Source organism: Xenopus tropicalis, chromosome 3 (genome assembly GCF_000004195.4).
Source record: "Xenopus tropicalis strain Nigerian chromosome 3, UCB_Xtro_10.0, whole genome shotgun sequence".
Taxonomy (NCBI): Eukaryota; Metazoa; Chordata; class Amphibia; order Anura; family Pipidae; genus Xenopus; species Xenopus tropicalis.
Window position 1 is genome coordinate 81,175,457 of NC_030679.2, and position 23,526 is coordinate 81,198,982.

The 23,526-nt window shown below is 39.2% G+C and overlaps 1 protein-coding gene across 2 annotated transcripts in view; it reads left to right on the forward strand.

Annotated features, from left to right (window-relative positions):
• Positions 1-6,950: 6,950 nt before the first annotated feature.
• dmtf1 (cyclin D binding myb like transcription factor 1) overlaps positions 6,951-23,526 on the forward strand; it is a 30,695-nt gene continuing 14,119 nt past the window's right edge. Inside the window, exons 1-10 of one of the 2 annotated variants that reach the window (XM_031899040.1) lie at positions 6,951-7,126; positions 11,980-12,111; positions 14,078-14,197; positions 15,282-15,376; positions 18,158-18,272; positions 19,026-19,102; positions 20,205-20,362; positions 21,782-21,814; positions 22,132-22,241; positions 23,238-23,466. In XM_031899040.1, the coding sequence (XP_031754900.1) occupies positions 12,003-12,111; positions 14,078-14,197; positions 15,282-15,376; positions 18,158-18,272; positions 19,026-19,102; positions 20,205-20,362; positions 21,782-21,814; positions 22,132-22,241; positions 23,238-23,466 (1,046 nt within the window). In that variant the 5' untranslated portion in view covers positions 6,951-7,126; positions 11,980-12,002. The remainder of the gene's footprint in view (positions 7,127-11,979; positions 12,112-14,077; positions 14,198-15,281; positions 15,377-18,157; positions 18,273-19,025; positions 19,103-20,204; positions 20,363-21,781; positions 21,815-22,131; positions 22,242-23,237; positions 23,467-23,526) is intronic. The other variant, XM_031899039.1, reaches the window with a different exon arrangement.

Below are 23,526 nucleotides of genomic sequence, written 5' to 3' on the forward strand. Positions count from 1 at the left end.
CATGAAGTCCAAAGAACACACCCGACTGGTCAGGGATAAAGTTATTGAGAAATTTAAAGCAGGCTTAGGCTACAAAAAGATTTCCAAAGCCTTGAACATCCCACGGAGCACTGTTCAAGTGATCATTCAGAAATGGAAGGAGTATGGCACAACTGTAACCCTACCAAGACAAGGCCGTCCCCCTAAACTCACAGGCCGAACAAGGAGAGCGCTGATCAGAAATGCAGCCAAGAGGCCCATGGTGACTCTGGGGGAGCTGCAGAGATCTACAGCTCAGGTGGGGGAATCTGTCCATAGGACAACTATTAGTCGTGCACTGCACAAAGTTGGCCTTTATGGAAGAGTGGCAAGAAGAAAGCCATTGTTAACAGAAAACCATAAGAAGTCCCATTTGCAGTTTGCCACAAGCCATGTGGGGGACACAGCAAACATGTGGAAGAAGGTGCTCTGGTCAGATGAGACCAAAATGGAACTTTTTGGCCAAAATGCAAAACGCTATGTGTGGCGGAAAACTAACACTGCACATCACTCTGAACACACCATCCCCACTGTCAAATATGGGGGGGCAGCATCATGCTCTGGGGTGCTTCTCTTCAGCAGGGACAGGGAAGCTGGTCAGAGTTGATGGGAAGATGGATGGAGCCAAATACAGGGCAATCTTGGAAGAAAACCTCTTGGAGTCTGCAAAAGACTTGAGACGGGGGTGGAGGTTCAGCTTCCAGCAGGACAACGACCCTAAACATAAAGCCAGGGCAACAATGAAATGGTTTAAACCAAAACATATCCATGTGTTAGACTGGCCCAGTCAAAGTCCAGATCTAAATCCAATGGAGAATCTGTGGCAAGATCTGAAAACTGCTGTTCACAAACGCTGTCCATCTAATCTGACTGAGCTGGAGCTGTTTTGCAAAGAAGAATGGGCAAGGATTTCAGTCTGTAGATGTGCAAAGCTGGTAGAGACATAACCTAAAAGCCTGGCAGCTGTAATTGCAGCAAAAGGTGGTTCTACAAAGTATTGACTCAGGGGGCTGAATAATTACACACACCCCACTTTGCAGTTATTTATTTGTAAAAAATGTTTGGAATCATGTATGATTTTCCTTCCACTTCTCACGTGTACACCACTTTGTATTGGTCTTTCGCGTGGAATTCCAATAAAATTGATTCATGTTTGTGGCTGTAATGTGACAAAATGTGGAAAAGTTCAAAGGGGCTGAATACTTTTGCAAGCCACTGTATATATAGTTTATGTATGTGAGTGTATAGATAGGTCAGTATAGGTTGTGTGTGCTGGGTTTACTTGGAAGGGTTGAACTTGATGGACTCTGATCTTTTTTCAACCCTATGTAACTATGTATATTTTTGGAAGCAAATGAAGACATTCCGTTTCCCTTCTGTGTTTAATCCTTTAAGGCAAGAATGCCCTTATCGTGCTAAAGGTTGCTTGTTTCAAATATAGGATCTTCGTTAATCCTTTATACAGTAATCTCTGCAAAATAATTTCAGAGGAGACCATGTAATGTTCACTATTAGCAAATGTTGGAAATAGATTTAGTATTGTTTATTATAACTTGTTTCTGTGTTTCCTGAAGTAGTCATGACAAATATATACATATATCCAGAAACGTGAGTTTGTTACCGAAATACTAAGATCTGTCTTGATAATTGAAATTGCCCATAAATACAAACTGACTTTTTTATTTTGTAATAGAATACTGTTTCAATAGTAATTTCTTAGCCATCTTACCTCCAAAACAAATCTCATACACAATTGATAACCTTGGTACTTTATTTAGTGCACAGCTTTAATTCTGGTTTTACATATACCGGTACAAAATGTCCTCCATCTTCTATTCCCTCTGTCTTTAAAATTCCCAGGAAAGTGTTTATTCCAACCATATATACACTTGCTCCACATAATTTTCTAACTCACCCACCCCTTACCTAGCATTATTTTTTCCCAATTAAACTGTTACTTTTGTTGGTCATTCTCAGTGCTGCAAGTTTGTTTAAATTTTGAACTCAAGCTTCTACCTTGCAAAATAGCTTACTTCCACCACAAAGTTAAGCTCCCTGGAACTGTGGCATATTTTGTACAGTATGAGAACAATGTCCTGTCTGTAGTGTATCTCCAATCCCATGCAATCTCTAGGTTATTTTTGCATTATGCAACCCTTGTTCATGTATGTGGAGGTGAAGTAACACCATAACATGTAGTTTATGGTAATTCTCATTGCTGCAGGTTGATTGTCCAGGTACTGTGAATGACCAGTACTGACCATATTTGTTTATTGTTAATTTTACAGGAAAGGTACTAATAAAGCACTTAAGATGTAAATATAGAGTTCCATTAATGAGGTGACTAAAAGGGCATTCCCAACCATATGTGTACAGCTATATAAAGTCTAAGTTCATCAAACAGCTCACAATGTTAATGACTGAATTTAGTGAATGAGCTGTTATTCGTTTATTCAAATACACAGGTCTGAGCGTGACATTGGACAATTTAACCCACCATGTGCATAGCCGAATTAGCCTGCCTACCCATCATATCTTCATGTTAAAATATTCCTTCCAGGAATGTTTATTTTTCTGGTTAGTTAGTGTAATTAATTACTATACTGCAGCACTAAACAACCAGCTCAACATGTACTTACTTACCTAATTCGTATGCATTTTGAAAGCCAACAGGTGCAAAATGGGTTTCTTGATATCTCACTACCATAGTAACAGCATTCATAATCCTCTCTGCATTATACATGCATCACAAAGTAGGCACAAATGGCATCACTATTAAAAAGATTTAGAGGCAATGTTTAAACACAGAATACTGATAGGGGAAGAGACATACGGGAACATTTCCTAGTTAATATGTAAAAGCTTCTGTACTGATAATCATTTCAAATATAACCATGTTTGTTACATTTGGAAAAATTTTCAGGGGTTTATACATTTTATTTTATTTAGTGCATGTTTGTTTATTACACAGTGTTTGTGCTTTGTGCTGTCAGATTAAAACAAGTTAATCAGAGTTGCTGACAGGGCAGGGAGTATGAAAATTGAAAAAACATGATGAACAAGTTTTGATTTTACCACAAACTCTTTAGCCAGCTATACACATAGATCCACTCTTTTATCTAGATCAGTGCTGTCCAACTTCTGCGGTGCCGAGGGCCGGAATTTCTCTAGCATACATGGTGGAGGGCCGCTAATGGAAGCCAGTTTTGGCCACTCCCCTTTTTGCCACACCCACTTCAAACCACACCCAATTTATCACAATGGTGGTAGTGCAGCAAAAACCCAAATGCTTGGTCCTCACTGCGGGGATATCAACAGTTATTCATATATGAAAGAATTATATTATGTCATATTAAGACACACCCTTAAATCCATATGCCTCCTCCTCCCCTGTGGATAGCACAGCAACCCCCAGCAACATAACTACACACCTTAGGGACCATTTAATGGCTATTTCCAACTGCTAACAAACTCCCAAAACAAACCCCTGCCGGGTTCACCTCTCACAGTCAGCATAGGGCAGGTAGAGTATGGCACACACAGGCAGCATAGGGCAGGCAGAGTATGGCACACACAGGCAGCACTCTGCCTCCCTTATGCTGCCTATGTGTGCCATACTCTACCTGCCCTATGCTGACTGTGTGTTCCATACCTTCCCTGCCCTATACTGCCTATGTGCCATACTTTGCCTCCCCTATGCTGCCTGTGTGTGCCATACTCTGCCTGCCATATGCTGCCTGTGTGTTCCATACTTTCCCTGCCCTATACTGCCTATGTGCCATACTTTGCCTCCCCTATGCTGTCTGTGTGTGCCATATACACAGGCAGCATAGTTCAGGCACTACATACAATGTCTGAGGTGTGAACAGTTGAACAATGTGGGTGATTACAGCCTGAGCCTGAGGTGTGAACACTGCAGGGGGTGAACAATGCAGAAACTAAAAGGTGTGAAAAACACAGGGGATTACATGTTTAAACAATACAGAGGGATTACAGGCTGAATCTGAGGTGAGAACCATGCAGGGGGGCAGTTAATCTCAGTACTGATACCATTTAAAGCTTACACAAAGGTAAGCCATCAAAGCAGCCAGACAGGTGGGGGGCCACACAGAGGGGGGTCGCGGGCCGCCAGTTGGACAGCACTGATCTAGATCATGCTTTTGGACTGAAATCCAGCTCTACAGTCTGTGTGGTAGGCTAATTTCATTATAGTTAATAACAGGCAAATGTGCCTTATTTAGAATGAACTTATAAGAATACTGAGATGGTTGGTTCATTGTTGGCTGCTACCTTTGCTCCAATGGCATTTTTACAAAGGATTGTTAAAATGGGTTTACACTGCAAAATCTGTAACAAAATATTGAAATATTTACATGTTAGGAATTGAGTTAAAAGATATAAATGAATAAAAGTAAACACTGGTAGCATGACAGAAAAAATGAATTAAAAAATTATATTGTCCCTGACAATTTAAAACATTATATAGTTATTTAGAACCACAGAGAAAATTTACAAATCTGTAACTGCTTTTGGTAGGTGTGGTTCATAAAAGGTGTAAAATACGCACAATTGAAGAAGGAAAGTCATTCTCCTGCCAATAGATCCGCCACATTAGTGCAAGCTAGAACGCTATATTTTTTCTACAGAAAGCTTTACCATACCTGAGAAAAGAGCCCTAGAATCTCTCTCCGTTTAAGATAGTAGCTACCATTTATCTGGGTCTTCATAACTTCCTGATGCAGCTTTAGCCATTGTTAGCTCAGATCACACATTCCTAAGAGAGGGGGGAGGGAGATTTATAAATTCTTATGGGAGGGGGAGCAGAAGGAAGAGAGGAGAGAGCTGAGCAGACTCAGGCCCCAGGAATGTAGAATGGAAAGTGGCCCTTGATTACCCCAGGAGGTGATTAAGATAACAGCAGATACAGGCAAAAGACATCTGCTGTTGTTGCTGACTTCAAGCCCCCCCATGCAGTCACCCCATATCTGGATCAACATAGAAGTCCTTAATTTTTCACTTTTACACTAACACAAACTCTTTTTTTTATTGGGTTTGCACACTGTCTAAACACAAATACACACAAAACACTTAAAAAAAAACAAACCAAAAACTAAGAAGTGTTTTATCAAGTATTTACTTTAAATTTAACTTCATTTACAACTCTGATTTGCTGTTGTTTGCTTTTTGTGTCTGTAGGGGAACTTGGGACTAATTGGTGCAAAAATAGTACAGGTATGGGATCCCCTACCCTGAAACCCGTTATCCAGAAATTTCCAAATTATGGAAAGCATACCCCCCAACTGTCCCGCTTTTCGCGGGACAGTCCCGGTTTTTACAGCGTGTCCCGCTGTCCCGGATTGTTCAATGAATGTCCCGCATTACGGAAATGCAGAACATTCCGGCTCCGGCTATTCTTGCGGCTCCTTCTTCTTGCGGCTCCTCGTACGGTGGCGACAGGTCCTTTTATAAGGTTGCGCCCGTGCGTACGTGTGACATCACACGTACGCACGGGCGCAACCTTATAAAAGGACCTGTCGCCGCTGTACGAGGAGCCGAATAAGGAGCAGGAGCCGCAAGAAGTCTATGGGGGCTGCCATGTATGGGGGAATTTCCTTTTGGAGGTACTCTCTATGGGGGCAATTGGGGGGCTCTGTGTATGGGGGGGTACTGTGTATGGGGGGCACTGTATGGGGGGACACTGTGTAAGGAGGGCTACTGTGTATAGGGGGCACTGTGTAAGGAGGGCTACTGTGTATGGGGGGCTCTGTGTATGGGGGGTACTGTGTATGGGGGGCACTGTATGGGGGGACACTGTGTAAGGAGGGCTACTGTGTATGGGGGGCTCTGTGTATGGGGGGTACTGTGTATGGGGGGCACTGTATGGGGGGACACTGTGTATGGGGGGCACTGTGTATGGGGTGCACTGTGTATGGGGGGCACTGTGTAAGGAGGGCTACTGTGTATGGGGGCACTGTGTATGGGGGGTACTGTGTATGGGGGGTACTGTCTGTGGGGCAATTGAGGGCATGGTCTATATGGGGTCAATTGGGGGCACTGTCTATGGGGGGGGTACTGTTTATGGGGGCAAATGGGGCACTGTGTATGGGGGGCACTGTCTATGGGGGTGCTGTCTATTGGGCCATCGTGGGCACTATTTTAAAAATGGGGTGTGACAATTGGGGCATGGCCACAAAGTGGGCGCGCGCCAACTCTTTTTGTCCCTCTTTTCATTTTTCAAATGTTGGTAGGTATGGGAAAGGCCATCTCCCATAGACTCCATTATAAGCAAATAATTCTAATTTTTAAAAATGATTTGATTTTTCTCTGTAATAATAAAACAGTACCTTGTGCTTGATCCCAGCTAAGATATAATCAATCCTTATTGGAGGCAAAACAAGCCTAATAGGTTTATTCAATATTTAAATTATTTTTAGCAGACTTAAGTTATGGAGATCCAAATTATGGAAAGATCCCTTATCCAGGAAACCCCAAGTCCCAAGCATTCTGGATAATAGGTGCCATACCTGTAATTCAAATTCCTACGCAAATTCAAGTTACAATCTGAAAAATAGATGTGTAAAACATACAAAATTTTTTTTCCATTTTAATGCCATTTTTTTTAGCTTTAAGAATAGTTACAATTTCACTTAACATCATCTTAATCATATTAATTTCGCCCCCGTTATTGTTTTCGCATTCAGATAAACAAGGGCAAAAGCGTGTTCCACAGCAAAGAGATAAATATCGTGAACACAGATCTATAGTGAAACTATTTGCAGGATTGGGTTCTACTCAGCCGCCGTCCCAATGAGCGAAATAGCAATGAACCATAAAAACAAGACAAGCCACACAGACGACTCTTGAGAATGATTTTACTAAACTATATACGTAAACGCAATAGAGTCAAACATCCCCTCATCAATCCCGTAAAAATACCCAAGCACCATTTGGTGCTGAGGGCGGAAGTGATATTGAGGAGTTAGGCTTTGTTTCCGGCAACAGGGAGGAGGCGGAGATTGCGGTTCGTTCTGTGTGTTGGTCTGTTCCTGCATCCTGGTATCTCGGAACCTCCATCCTGGTCTCCAAGTGCCCGGACTGAAAACAGGAAGTGAGTATGAAGCCCGGCCCTGTATGTGACAGGCAGGAAGGCCCCGAGTGAGAGGATCCGACATTGGGAACCTCTTGCCGCCTGGCGCTTCAATTATGGGGGGGTTCTACTGCCCAGTCAGTCGCCTTCCCACCCTGTGCCAGCCTCGTACTGCTCTGTCACTCTGTGTTACTCGGTGTCTGTGTAATCATATTTTGTGGCTTTGCGGTACACTGTTTCCCATGTGTTTAACAAATCTTTTTATATTAAAAGTTGACGTGTTTATTGCATTGACACAAGATAGTTGTCAGAGTTTTAAGAAATATTTTACAGACGTGTTTAAAAGTGTTTCCAGTAACCAATATTAATAGAGCAGATAGTAAAAAGGGCTGCCTTTAAAAATGAGTACTTATCATCATATAATACATGAATATCCTTTGAACTACATAATACACAAGTCATGAATATCCTGTAAATGATATACTGAGAAATGGTGCTTTGTAATTACGGACGCCACTTATTGAAACTTGTATACTGTAAAAAAAAAAAAAAATGCACCCCCTCTTGTTAAATAGGAATATGTTAGTAAATCACTCTGGAATATCATGCTGTATATGAAGCATTCAGCTAACATTCAGTCAGTCCTGCAAGACAATTATTCAGATTTCTTCCAAAAAAAACAAAACAAATTATCCTGCTAAACAAAAGCAAACAAATGGAAATAACCATCGTTCTAGGCTATCTGCAATTAGCACAACACATATAGAAGACCACAACTTGCAAGGCAAATTCAAGCAATGTCAGCACTCGCTTCGATAGTGTTTGTGGTCCTTGTCTCAGGTGATAATGGCGTATCTTCACGCCGGTCTACTTGTAGTTGCCAATGGTTGGAATAAGTTCTTTATAAGGGCTCTGGCACACGAGGAGATTTGTCGGCGGCGATTTTTAAAAGAGCGATTTGGCGACAAGACGCCAATGCTAAACCAATGGAAATCGCCAGCGTCAAAACATACGAGGCTACTTCAAGTCGCCTGCTGTTTCAAATCGCACACAGACCCTTTTCTGAGCGACTTGAGTAAACATGTGGGAGGGGAAACTGTTGAGTGGTACCATGGGTAGCAGATCGCCTGGAGATCAACTCGCATGAAATCTCTTCGTGTGTATTGTCGTGGCGACTTGTCGCCAAAGCGCCGGGGGGGGAAACGCAGGCAACAAATCTCCTTGTGTGCCAGAGCCCTAAGGGGCCATGGTTCCCACTACTTGTAATTACATTAATGTAGTAGCATGGGAAGAAGGTGGTCTGTTATCTAACACTAACATGCTAGTTCTAAGATAACTCCCTATTTTACCTCATTGTATTACATATATGCATGCATGTTACACAAGGTTGGGCAGTTTTGTAGCAAAATAAACAGGATCTGTCTGTATTAAGGTTTTTTTTACTGTCAGCATTTTTTATCTAATTACATGTATTTAATTAAAAAAATTACTTTAGGATCTATGTGTATTTATTTTATGCATAATATGGGTGCCACCATGGCTGCTGGAGGTAACTGAACAGTTCAAAAGCGAAGTAATATTGCTCACTCTTTACTGATAGCGCCTTGCTATTCGGAGGACAATTAACTTAACCTTGATTGCCAGTAGTAATCCCCTTTTCCATTTGCAGTGTGCCTGTCAGTTATACACCTTACTTAGGAGCAGGTCCTTGTGGCCGAAAATCTTACAATCTACCTGAGTATATTGTTACTTAAAGGACATGCCAACCCCAAAAATAACTTTTGCCTAATAAAACAAAACATAATTCGACGCAAATTTCAAAAATCAATTTATTAAAAATTTTTAGTGCTTTAAAAGTTATTTGTAAATGTTATTGCTATAGAAAGCAGCATTTGCTAAACTCTTGCAAGTGTCGGGCCCCTCAGGCAGGACAGGTCTGTTAAAGGAACAGTAGCACTAAAAAATGAAAGAGCTTTAAAGTAATAAATATATAATGCACTGATAAAACTGGTGTGTTTACTACAGTAACACTATATAAAAAGCTGCTGTGTAGCCACGGGGGCAGCCATTCAAGCTGGAAAAAAGAAGAAAAGGCACAGGTTACATAGCAGATAACAGATAAATTCTGTAGAATACAATAGTGTTTTATCTGCTATGTGCCTTTGCCTTTTCTCCTTTGAATGGCTGCCTCCATGGCTACATAGCAGCTTATTTATATAAATTATAGTAGAATTTCTGAAGTAAACACACAACCTTTACCAGTGCAGGGCAGCAGCACATTATATTTTAGTTACTTTTATACACTTTCATTTTTTGTTGTTACTGTTCCTTTAATCAGCTGGCTTGTGTTACATTGTTTCAAACGCCAGAGCCACCAGGGCAGAGAATAGAAAGGACAGGCGGACACTGCTTTTAATAGCAGTTATATACACAAATAACTCAGAAAACATTACAGATATGTAATGCATGTATATTGCAAAGTTGCTTAGAATTAAGTTTTCTTTTATTAGGCAAAAATTATTTTTAGGATTGATGTCCTTTAAGTTTGCCATTGTATGTGTTATTTTCTTTTTAGTCATTGCAGTGTTACCCTTTTATGTACTAATAATTTATTGTAAAAATGTGCAGAGCTGCAAATGCAGCTAGCACTCTAAAATAATTTGTGTGTACATCTATTACTCCACAGGCTGATTGGATCTTAAAAGTTTAAAATGGCCTGCCTTTCTTTGGAGCTGTTAAGCTTTCTCTAAGTATTTGTATGATGCTGTGGATCCCTGTACAGCTTCCAAAAAATCTTCCTTAAAATAAATCTGATAAGATACAACATTGATGTGGTAACATTTGTTTTAAATGCAATTAGCAGAGCACAGTAGCCCTCATGTGCCATCAAAGGGCAGGGCCACGCATTTCTAGGCAATGTGATCTACTACATTGGCACCATGGTGCATGGGTGTCGATGCTGTAGCTTCTATGAGTCATGTCATAAAGAGTTAAAAGGCCACTATACCCTCAAACCTTTCCAGAAGAACTATGTTTACTACAGGAAAATGCCTGTCATGGCACAGTTTTATGGCATCTCATCAACACAAATACAGTAGTATCCTGTTGGATGGTAGTAAGCAACCTTTTGCCTAACTACCCAGAAGGAAACTGCTGCCTAGACACAAAATAAAGCTTAAAGTTGAGCAACTAGTACCTTCAGCGACGTTTAAAAAACAAAAATAATATATTTCATCTCAATACTTGCAGTAGCCAAATCCATTCAAGTGAATGTGTAGTTCTTTTTAAAGGAACACTGCTGCCAATCTACATGTGGACTGTATATCGTGTCTCGAGATTTCAACCTCCGTACCTAGCACACACCATTAATTGGCTGAGTTACTTTAACTGAAGATAATAAAATCTGTATAAAATAAAACTCCTTTACTTTTTGTTGTGACTGCCATTCAGATAAGTAGAATCCATTATGTAAGGGCATTATCTGTGCATGGTAATCTACTCATTTACCTTGCAAGGGCCTAACATGGATTAGCTTCATTTGCCCTATTTGTCTTAAGAAATAATAAAAACCATTTATTGAAAATATTGTGTTTGGGGGTACACTGAATGACTAAAACATTTACCCAAATGTCCCCTATTGTACCAGCATTTTGTACCCATCTGAATGAGTGTGTGTATGAATATGGAAACAGCAGAAAAGGCAATCTTACACCATTCCACAATTTAATACTGTATATGATAAATTAGCCACACAATTTTACCTGTACCTAATCTGTAGAATTCACAGTCTATCTTTTTAAGCTGTGCTCCCACGAGCAACTAACCTCCAGAAAATGCTTTCACATTCATGGTGGGAAGGCATTTTGGGGATTAGTTGCTCATGGGCGACTAATCTCCCCTTGTGCCAGTACCCTAATAGTGTAAATTGCCAGTAGTGAAACATAGGTGTTACTTTGGGTTTCTCAAGCTGCCCGAAGTTTCCTGGCAAGTTAACTTCAGGCTACTTCAAAAAGCTAAAGCTACTTATATGTTTCTGCACCAGCGATTTCCATTATTGCTGGCGGGAAGGAAACTAGTGATGCGCTACCACCCAGAGTAGTGTAGATTTATCATGGTATGCAGATCTTCCTATGGGCCTTGCCCATATCAAGGTAAGTTAAATTCCTGAGATCTCTAAAGAGTGCAGGCTTGAGATCCAAGGTATTAATTGCCCACCTTTCTTTTTTTATGTGTGAATTTACTGGTTTTAAATTTTAAAGGAGACATATTGGAAAAATGGGAAAAGCCCTTATTTTGTAGGCAATTATGGATAATATGGTGCTGGTTTCAAGTTGGGCTAAAAATGAATCCTATCTCTAAAAATGGCCCCTTTATTGGAGCTCCCTATAGATCCCATCAGTTCTCTGTCCGTGTTTCAAATGAAGGGTGGGCATGTCCTAACAGTCCCTACCAGAGGGGGATAGCCAATCACAGCCTTGCACTCACACAAGCAAAAACAGGCTTCAGTTCCCTATCAGGTCAGCCTAGCTGCTGATTGGTTCCTATCCTGCAGTGCCTGTTCTGGCTCCCCTGCATATCCAGAGGATTCAGCCAGCAGGAAGTAGAATAGATGGGCGGGACTAGTGAGGTTTTGGTGGAATTTCTTAATAAATCGGTCCAAAACACAACTTTTTTAAAAGCACAATGCTTCTATATTTACAGGAGTATAATTCACTGGTACATTCCTAATTTTTATATTATATGTCTCCTTTAAAGCAGTAAAAATAGATGGATTGATATGCCAACCTCTGCTGAAATGATACATTTTTTAAATTTTTATGATAAATCTGCCTTGTTCCAGGATAGCAAGGGTAAAATCTATAATAATACTGCAGCTTTTTTTTTGTACAGATTGAGTATGAGCACAGGTGAAGAGGTGTCTGGCACAGTGAAAATACAAACCAGAAACTCTTTGACACTCACACAGGACCTTGACGGAAATATCATCCTCCATTGTCCCCAAAATGGTATATATTTCTTACAATTACTACTGCTTTTTTGTTTTGTAAATACATAGATAATCAAAACATTTTTGCAGCACATAAAAAAAAGGCCACACTACCATCAAACTCCTTTTGAAGAATTTGGTTTACCAGTGGGAAACACTTTCATTTTTTGCACAGATACTGCAATATATTAAACCAGTAATGCCAGTAATTTATAATATTTGAAATATAATAATCATATTTTAATATGTAATATTTCCAGTAATCATCTTAATCATGACCCTCCGATGGTTGCTTTTGTTTTTCACATTAGTGGAAAATATAAGTGCATGGTGCATTTCATTGTGTCCCCCTTCTTTTAATCTATTTATTTGCCACTCCCAGGGGTGTTGCTAGCATGAGGCGACAAAAGGTGACAAAAGTGCATTTGTGCAATACATGTATAATTATAGGAAGACACCATCTCATATATATAAAAATAGACTTAAATATGCCAATAGCAGTTCATATCATAAAATAAGCAGTAAAAAGCCACTCCTGGTAACTTTAAGAGCTGAATTTCCTTTTTTTCCCGGCGCTGTTAAGGTAAGCACGGGGGCGGCATTGGAAGAGCCGCCTTGGGCGGCTCAGGGGCCGAAAACGCCCCTGGCCACTACCCACTATCAATGACAACTTGCTAGATGAGCCTTTAGCTGTAAAGTTGGCCATACACGTTACAGTTACGCGGGAAAGATTGCTCGTACCCTCCACTAATGTTCATAATTGAATTGTCAGATATGGAGGTAGAAACAATAGGAATTCTATTGATGATTCATCCTTAAATGCTTGTCTTTGCTTGGGCGCCTGATCCATTTTTATCCTGCCCAATCGACAAAATGGCCAATATACATGGCTTTTGCGATATCGGTCGCCTCATAATTCCAACAAAATAAAACCACGTTTCATACAGGAATATTGGTGCGTGTATGGCATATGAGCTGTTTTGACTGTAGTATCAGCTTTTTTGAGTTGTAGTCTGCTTTAGGCAATAATTTAGTAACACAAATTTAGATTTCTGTTAATCACTATGGGAACATGTGCCAGACACTGAAAGGCATTTTGCCTGCTGCTTTGTGCCTAATGGCAGTGGTAGTCAGAATACCCTGTGTGCATTTAACCTTAAATAGAAACTATTTCATTATGTTATCTCAGATTTTGAATTCATATAAAATATTTTTTGCAGCTAGGAGATAACCTACAGTTCTACTGTTATTTAAAACATCTGTGTGTGTGTAAAGGATGAAAAAGTAATATTTAATTAAATATATGTACAGAGCCTCCTCCAAATTTTTCAAAGCAGGAAACAGATTGCAGTGCATAAGATATTAACAAGGATAGCCACAATTAAAGAACAAATGGCATCTGGGCTTTTTGAAAGTTGATCAAGAAAAACATAGAGGTGGTTAGAAACCTCTCCTATTCTGCTTGTCAAGGCTTCCCATCAGAATCTATAGAAAATTTGCATTTCTCAAAGTTCTCTAGAAAAATGGTGAGAGGTAGGTGCATTTTGGCATGATTACAGAGACAGTAAGCCCTGTGTGCCCTTTTAGTTAGTAGCACCCAAAATTACTGCTGGTCCCTCCCATTTACTTGAATGGGAAAAATGTGACTGCTTTGGTACTGAGATATGGAGTACAGTATGTGCTCCTAAATAAATGTAGGATGACAAAAATGAATAGAGCAGCCCATGTGGCTGTGTATAACATTAGGTCTTACAAATAACCCCAGTCAAAGGGCATATGCAATGTGTAAGAAAACTGTGGGAGCCTCTCTTTTGAAACATTCACACAACACAATTTTTTTTATATTATTTACTGCCAACATAAGTAAAGAAACGCTAAAGATGAGGCCCCAATAGAAGGTGCCTTGTGTACATTTACTCGGGATTTGTATATACATTCATGTAAATAACATCTTAAGGTATACATTTCTGTTTGACTGCTTATAGACTCAGGACTAGATTCTGAAAATATTGTGGGAACTCCTACAAAGAGGCTCTGTTTGTCATCTGAGCATGAACACAGTGTTTCTGAAACTACACCCTGCATATCTGTTGTTGCACTACCATGTAAGTCTGTTATCTTTAATTTTGTGTATGTGTAATAATGTTTAGATTACCCATATTTATTAAAATTGAACACAATTAAGGGTAGTCTACCATGAAATACACAGGCATGCACACACACAAAAAAATAATACTCTCAGTCAGATATTAATCAGTTAAAAATACAAATTCTAGAGGTTTTTTTTCTTATTGTGTGGAAATTGCAGTAAATATAGCACACATCCATAGATCCCCAGACAAATTGTGACTATAGTTGCAGCATTTCCCATTCCATAGCTATTGCAACTGTTTTCTTGCACTGTCTTTCTCTAAGAAAAAAAAAAGCAGAAGATGCCATATGACCTTGGTTTGTCTGCATTGTTGATGTGATTCCAAAATTTCAAAAGTAGCGCCAAACACTCTGGACGCCAGGATATACTTTTAAAGTTCAATCTTTATTCATCCATTTAAAAGCAAAAAACGCCTGACGCGTTTCGTACACGAATGTACTTAATCATAGGCCTATGATTAAGTACATTCGTGTACGAAACGCGTCAGGCGTTTTTTGCTTTTAAATGGATGAATAAAGATTGAACTTTAAAAGTATATCCTGGCGTCCGGAGTGTTTGGCGCTACTTTTGAAATTTTGGAATCTCCCCTTGGCTGCGGGTTCGGGGCCCTGAGCACCCGGACCACCACAGGACTACGGTGAGCTTTGTTTTATGCACACAGATACTTCTGTAAATCTTTGGATTGTATGATTGACCCGGGGTTTCTACACCTGGGTCTCAGCTGTACTTCGGTACGATTTTTTGATCCTTACTCATTATAAACACATGGTTATCAAACTTAGTACTTAGTACTTACTATGTATCCACTTGGTTATTAGTTTAACTCTTTATAGTTTTGTGCAGTTTTTCTTTAAATTTGCATTGTTGATGTGGTATACCAAAAGTCAACAGTCATAATAAGTATTAGGAAAAGTAGCAGCAGCCACAATCCATACGTATTTTCTTACAGTGTGCAGAGAAAAACTCTTAGTTATCCAAAACATTTCAATATATCAAGTAGACTTTTCTCACATACTTACTGGAATTTTCTACTTTAGTGTCAGAGAATGATCAAAGTTTTGAGGTGACCATGACTGCTACCACTGAGGTGGTTGGGGATGACATCAGTGAAGACTCCATTACTCAGATACAGGTATGATCATAAGCTAGAACACAGAATTTAAATGTGGAAAAAATGTAATGCATCATACACACTAATAATGCTTATGCTTTTGACTTTCACCATCTTGGCAGTTCATATGCCTCATGATACCCACACAGCATTAGCACCAAGAAATAGTGATTTTTAACCCTCACCTAAACAGTTATGGGAATGTAAATCGCCGGGATTACATACGCGATTTGCCAAAGTTGCGGAAGTTGCCTTGAGAGAAAACTTCAGCAAATCGCGGCGCCATGTATGCCATCCCACAGGCGATTTACATTTTCGCTGATGGGATGGCATTTCGGGGAGATTAGTCACGTGCCACTAATCTCCCCGTGTGCCAGAGCCCTTAGTAGATTTGGCACCATAAGGGCAGTGGCACACGAGGAGATAAGTCGCCCATGATAAATATTCACTCAAGTTGCATTGAGATCTGGACACTGTCTTGACCATTTCAGGACAATAACATTGTGCTTGGGATTACTGTCTTGATGGGTAATAAATCTTCTCTTTGGGCTCAGGTTTATTGCCGACTGCATGGGGTTTTTCTTCATGATTTGACTGTATTTTGCTGCAATTCATTCTACTTTCAGCCTAAGCCTTCCAGAGCCTGCTTCAGACAAGAATCCCTACATCATGATGCTGCCACCACCATATACCATGTGTTTATCCTGATATGCAATGTTCAGCTTACACCAAACATGGTGTTTAATCTGATTGCCAAAAAGATTACGTTTAGTTTCATCAGACCCTAAAATCTTCTTCCAGCTGATCCCAGAGTGCCCTGAATTTTAGTTAAGGCTAATGCCAGACGAGACGTAAGGCGAATATTTTCGGCAAGCGGAAAAGCACTTGCCGAAAATACTGCCCTATGCCTCCTACATGTGCCTGCACCCGAATGAATAGAATACGCTCGGGTGCAGGCACATGAAGTCTTGCATAAAAACGTGAGACTTTATGCGGACTTTCAAACTCTTGTGCTTTTCCGCTTGCCGAAAATATCCGCCCTACGCCTCGTCTGACATCAGCCTAAAGGGACCTGAAATGCACCTGAAAAGACCTATACACCTAAAAAGACCTTTGCTAAAAGTTAACAAAATAAATAGGATATGTGTTAAAAATGTATACTGCCTGTTCTTTTAAAGAACACATTTTTGACATTCTAAATCACTCATTTGAATTTATTTATTTTTTTACTGAACATCCTCCCCCCTTCTCCCTTTATAAACTGATCAATTAGTTCTTTATCTACACGAACAAACCCCTACCATATCTAAATAGCAGCCTTTGAGCAGCTCATTATCAGGGGCTTCTCAGTGGGCACTTAATTAGTTTTATCAGATCCTCCATGGCTCTGCGGGATCAGGAAGTGCTAAAGTGAAACTGCCTTTATTTTCTTGTTTAGTGCCAGCAATAACAAAATCTATGACTATTTCTTAATTAGAACGATAGGCAAAAACACATGAAAACATGTTAAGAAAATGCTATGTATACGGAAACTAATCCCAGCCACTGAGGCCTGTAACTTCTTTAGAGTTGTCATAGGTTTCTTGCTGACCTCTCTCACTAGTCTACTTCCTGCATGGTCACTCACTAAGAAATGTAAAGAAGGACATGTTGTCCACCAAGTGAGTGACCATGCAAGAAGTAGATTAGTGGGAGAGGTCACTGATTTATCTATACACCAATTGATATTCAGTGTTCTATGACAGTAAAACATGAAACATCCAAGGGGGTGATTATAGGTGCAGTAAAAGTAATTTTCATGTCTCCACCCAATTACTGAAGTGAATCTCCTATTTTTGGTTTTAAGACAATGCTATGTGGGTAGCATGAGGCATTTAAGAAGGCTATAACTGCCTCTTGCACAGTGGTGGGCTTTTGACTCTTAGCCTACTTCACCCTTGCCTTTCTGGTTCATGTAAGCTCCATGTTTTCTTTTGCACAGTGTCTGTCTTTTTGCCCTTGGTTACTGAGCCACAGTGATAGTAGCACTGTGTATCAGCTGCATGTTTAAACGGATGTGAGCAGAGCATGATGATATTTTTGGAACATACATATATTTATACTTCACATCACTTAGGACACCCTACAGACCCTGTCTTGAAGGGGTTGTATGGGGGAGGTATAATCCAATAAGGCACTGAGAAGCACTTGTTTACCAGTGTGTTTATTTTGTCAGAAACAAAGTAACATTTGTACCCACATATATATTTTTTGGGTGGGTGATGGCTGTTAACCTTTTATCAGTCAGGGTCAGTTTAGGGAACAGGTTACAACCAACTCTTTACTTAGGTACAGACCCATGCATTTTATGGTGAAAATTATTTTCACTATTTCACTTTTATTGTAATAGTCTTTGTTGCAAACAACTGCATAAGAGGCTATATTTGTAAAGTGGCTATAGATAAATACTACAATATTTGTGCATTTTAGTGAATCGATCAAATGAATACTCCATTTCCCTCACGCTAGGAAGCCTTTTTAACTGCCCTGAAATACTAACCTTATTTGTTTGACCAGCTACCAGTGTAGCTGCATATTCCTCTATTTCCAGTTGCTCCTTAAACCTTACTGGCTTTTATTTAGTTGTTGAGGATTTAGTAAATGGCCACACTTTTTACTCAGCGAGTTTTTTTTTTTTTTTTCATATTGGCCTGTGCACCACATGTGGTCATATTCGCATTTTTATGGAACTCATTTGTCTGTCTTCTTGGAGTTACTAAATTGGATTTCATTTTTTTTTTTTTTTTTTTTTTTTTTTTTAAGATTCTCCAGAATGAACAACTTGATGACATTTCACCCACAGACAATGAAGAGGCTTCAGCAGTAAGCCGAGCCTGGTTTACAAGCAAAGAAGACAAAAATTCTCTTACTAACAAAGGTAGTCACATCACTGATATATATTAGTGGATTAGAATAATGGTGAATGGAGTTATGAGACTTGTGTCCAGTAATATATAATAATGTGCCTAAATATTGAGATTGTGTTTACACAGTTTATGATCCTGCCACAATGAATTGTGCAATGCAAGAATAATTTTGTATGTCTTCTTGATCACATTTTTCCAGTAATGCACCAGTAACGTTTTTCTTTGTTTAGACAGCATATAAGGAACCATTGGTTGGAAAAGGCAAATCACAAGTGTTAGTCTTAAGTTTTAAATTTCTACCTAGGCAGTAGTGTGAGTTGATAAGCGTGCCAAAGATGGACCTGTTACCAAATATTACTACTGACCATACATTAATGCTGTTTGCCCAAACACATATATTCCTAAATTAAACTGATCTAATTGTTCTACATCTGGGTGCATGCAGTTCTGAGGTAGATGATACCCTGCCAGACTTATCATACAATGACTCTCTCATACAGTAAGTTTTTCCATTTTGCCCAATCCACTTTGCTATAGTCGCTCAACCATTTAAAAGATTATACAGTTCATATAGGAGTTCACCAAGTGAAAATCTGTGTGAAACTAACCCTTTCCATATATGAAGACTTATACTTGCCTTGCTAGATCCAAATTGATAACATTTAGCAATAACAATGTTTCCAGGAGTCTAAAAATATTGCTCCATTTAAAAGTGCTATTTTATGGAGGTACTGCAACATCTAATCTTCTTTTTCTACTTAAAGGACATAAATGGAAGCAGGGGATGTGGTCTAAGGAAGAAATTGCAATCCTGATGAGCAACATTGATAGATACTTAAAGGTAAACATTAATTTTTTAATTAATTTTATTCAGTAAAATGTTGTAGTTTTTAGATTATAATTTTAATCTTTTGAAACATGTGACCAAAACATTGAGGTACAGCATCAACTGCACATGAGCTGAAAACCTAGAAAAGAAAGAGGGTATGATGGTTACAGTAATGACAACATAGATGAAGAGAAATGGCACAAGAAAGACTGTTCTAAAGCACTAATTGTTGTGAGGAGAATATATAAAGATAAATTGTTAGCATAATGTGGTACTAATATATTATTGACTATAGATGAATCTTTGTGGGGATATAATGAATAAATAATATATGATAAGACAGATATAAAGTAATCGCAGGCAAAAAAGTCCTGTTGCTTATAATAACAGGCCTTTAATAAGATCCAGAATACAGAAAGCATAAATCTCAAAAAATGAATACAGGGTGTGGAAGATGGCTAGAATTGGGTGCATGATAGCCGCAACCCAGATACATGTGCTACGAATAAAGCAGGCATCCACTCCAAAGCACACTGTTGCCAGAAGTGATGTAGGGGTGGACATAGACAGACTATGATTGTGGAGTAGCCCCCATCAGTCCCAACTACTTTAAAAACTTTGGAGGGGGAACAAAATTACACTGAGGAGATAAGTCAGAGGAGGGTAGATGACTAAGAAAAAGAATAAGTGACTAGAAAACCATGAGTTTAGAATACAGGAGAAAAGTACAAGAGAAAATAGTGGAACCCAATTTAGGGACAGCAAAATAGAAGAGGAAGAGAAAGATAGGACTGTAAGATGTTAAAAGAAGAAAGAACAGAAGGGAGTAAAGGATTAGAACATAAGAAGAAAAGATAAAAGTAAACCAGTAGAGGGGTTTTGGATGCAGTGGGATTACAGCAGAAGTTCACTTGAATTGTCTTCACTGAAGTGCAGGTCTTTGGTTGTGGTGTAAATATGATGGGTTGGTGCAGTCGGTGAGAAGTCCCCTTCAATAGAGTGGCTTTTAAGTAAATAGAATAAGGCATTTGCTAAGCAGAATACATGTTATTTAAAGGCATATAGAGTAACAAAATAGTAATGTCCACTGAAATAAATATCTTTGGCTCTGTAGACTCATGGAATTAAAGATGCAGCTGAAATTATTTTTGAAATGTCAAAAGATGAGAGAAAGGACTTCTACAGAACAATAGCATGGGGTCTGAATAGGCCACTCTTTGCTGTGTACAGAAGAGTTCTGCGCATGTATGATGATCGCAATCATGTAGGAAAGTAAGTGAGCTTCTGGCAAGTTCAACCATTCCTTTGTGCAGTACAATGTATAACTAAAAGCAATAGGGAGCAATAGCAAACTTTTGTGGGTACTATTTTGTTTTATCTATAGAAACAGTAGATTTGAATTTAAAGGAAACATATAGGATAAATGGGAAAAACCCTAATTTTGTAGGCAATTATGAATAATATACGGTGCTGGTTTCACTTTATTGGAGCTCCCTATAGATCCTATCACTTCTCTGTCCGAGTTTGAAATGAGGAGTGGGCGTGTCCTAACCGTCCCTGCCAGATGCACAGTAGGAGGGGGAGAGCCAATCACAGCCCTGCAGTCACACAAGCACAGACAGGCTTCAGTTCCCTATCAGGTCAGCCTAGCTGCTGATTGGTTCCTATCCTACAGTGCAGTGTATGGGGGGCGCCGGCTCCCCAGCTCATCCAGAGAATTCAGCCAGCAGGAGGTGAAATGGATGGGCGGGGCTAGTGGGGTTTGGGGTGAATTTCTCAATAAATCAGTCCAAAACACAACTTTTTATATATATCTAGAGGAGTACAATTCCCTGGTACATTGTTAATTTTTATAGGATATGTCTTCTTTAAGAGACACTTATTTTAGTTTTGTAAATGGTATATTTCATTAATCATGTATTTAAATATACACAAAAAAGTATTTTTTATTTGGGGTTGTAGATAGAGTTCCCTAACCTAGCTGTCTATAAGAAACAGTTTGATTACTTACTTACCTACTTACCTGTGTTCTCTTGCCACAGACCTTTTCAGCTCTGATTCAGACTTTGAAGGACAAGTAAACTCATAAAGTGAAAAGCTCTATTTGTTTTTTTTTTTTTACATTTTCAAGTTTGTACCTGTTCATTTCTAACCTGCAAGTAAACTGTGACAACCAATGTCCTATTCTTTATCAATCTATAGTTGCATAGGGAGCCATAAAGGATAAAGGTGGCGCGATTTCAGTGAGATTGCGCAAGTTTCCTCTCGATGCAACTTGCGCGATTTCACTGAAATCGCACCGCTGCGTATGCCATCCCACCGGTGATTTACATTTTCGCCGGTGGGATGGCAAGCCAGGGAGATTAGTCGCCCGCGAACAGGGAGTTTTGGCGCGGGCGACTAATCTCCCTGTGTGCCAGAGCCCTTAAAAATCAGGAGCAACTTGAGCAACAATGATGTGGTGAATTACATTTTGTTTTATACTATCCATAATAGGTATGTAAGTTTTATTATTGAATTCTGTATACATTCCCATAGGTTTTATTCTATTCCTAAAACTTTGTGAGCCCAAAAAGATGGTCAAGGCCACAGCAAGCCTGCTGCATAGTAGCAACTGTTTTTCTGCAGTTTGCTTTGTCTGGTGTAATTTGTTTATTTACTGAATGACTAATGTTTAATTTTGTTGTGCAGGTACACACATGCAGAGATTGAGAGACTTCGAGAGTAAGTTTTTCTCTTTAAATGTGTATTGTGCCATTTCACCGATATAATGCATACATTTATACACAAAATATCAGCCTCTGCATTGTCATTAGTCATTTTCTGCTGTCAGCACAGATAAAATCAGGCAGTTTGCCTGGCATATTATAACAATGGGTGAACCTGCAATATATTTTAATATATCTCAGAGTAGAATGTAAAATTTTGTCATATTATAACAATGGGTGAACCTGCAATATATTTTAATATATCTCAGAGTAGAATGTAAATTTTAATATATCTCAATATATCTTAACAGGGTTTTTTAATTTCATTTTCAGCCTGCGAGTGAAGCATGGGAATGATTGGGCTACTATAGGGGCTGCTTTGGGCAGGAGTGCCTCTTCTGTTAAAGATCGTTGCCGACTTATGAAAGAGACCTGCAAGACAGGTGTGCATGCCCAATTTTACTTCTTTGTTTTATTAAAGAAAATGTAAACTCTTGGACAAAATTCATGTACAACTGCTCAGAATGCCTTCACAATTTTCATATTTTTTTCTAGCAGTTTTTACATTGCACAGTCGGCAGAAAATTAAGTTAAGCCTCTGATAGATGATATCAGAGCATGACATAGGACAACTGCTGTTTGGTATGTGGTTCATTTTATGCCAGAAAAAAAATCCTCTTAACTAGGCAATCTCCAATATGTTTAATACTAGTAATATGTGCTCCAGCACTACCTGCACTGCTTTATTGAAGTATTTTCCCTCTAGTGGGAAGCATAGCATTTCTTGCACAGAAATGGCTCAGTGCTTCCATCTAAAGGAAGGCTCTCTCTGTGTTACATATCCAAGGCCATGGCAAGACTTTCCTACAGTACTTTAAGCTTTATGCAGAAGCCTCAAAATTGAATCCCAGCTGCATTCAGACATTTTCTGGGAGAATTCTGCAGTTGTTTTTCCCTTTAAATACGTGCTGATTAATGAGATTCTGGGCTGTCTGTGCATTGTATATTCAAACAGATAGGTGTTTGCAATTTTGTGATTATTTGCCAGTTACTATAAGCTTGTGCTAACTCTACTGTTGCTTTTGCTGTAAATAGGTTGATGTCTTCTTAAGTTAGCTTTATCAGATAGAACCACAAGGGGCAAATTTTATCATTGTCAACAGAATGTCTGTAACTTCCAGGCTGTTGTGTGATAGCTCATAAAATGTAAAAAAATATAGTTTCACTAAAAGGAAATTGTTGTTTTAACAGCAAAAGACAGTAAGTTTGTTGAAGCAAGCTGCTATTACTTTATAAAAAAAAATCCCCTATGCTTATCACCACCCTAACTTGGTTAACATTTTACAGTGTTTTCAGGTATTTTATAAATCTTTTTGTTTGCAGTAATGTGTATTTTAAATGTTGAGTCAGTGTGTTTTATGGTTGGTTTATCTTGAAAGGAAAATGGACAGATGAAGAAGAGAGAAGACTAACAGAGGTTGTCCATGAACTTACTGGAACTGAAGCAGGAGATATTGTAACTCAAGGTGTGTCTTGGGCTTCAGTGGCTGAAAGAGTTGGAACCCGTTCTGAAAAGCAGTGTCGCTCTAAATGGTTAAATTATTTAAACTGGAAGCAGAGCGGTGGCACACAGTGGACCAAAGAAGATGAGATCAATCTCATTCTGAGGTTTGTTAATGATGTATAAACACTGATGGTGCTATTCCAGATTACTGTCATATTTTAATA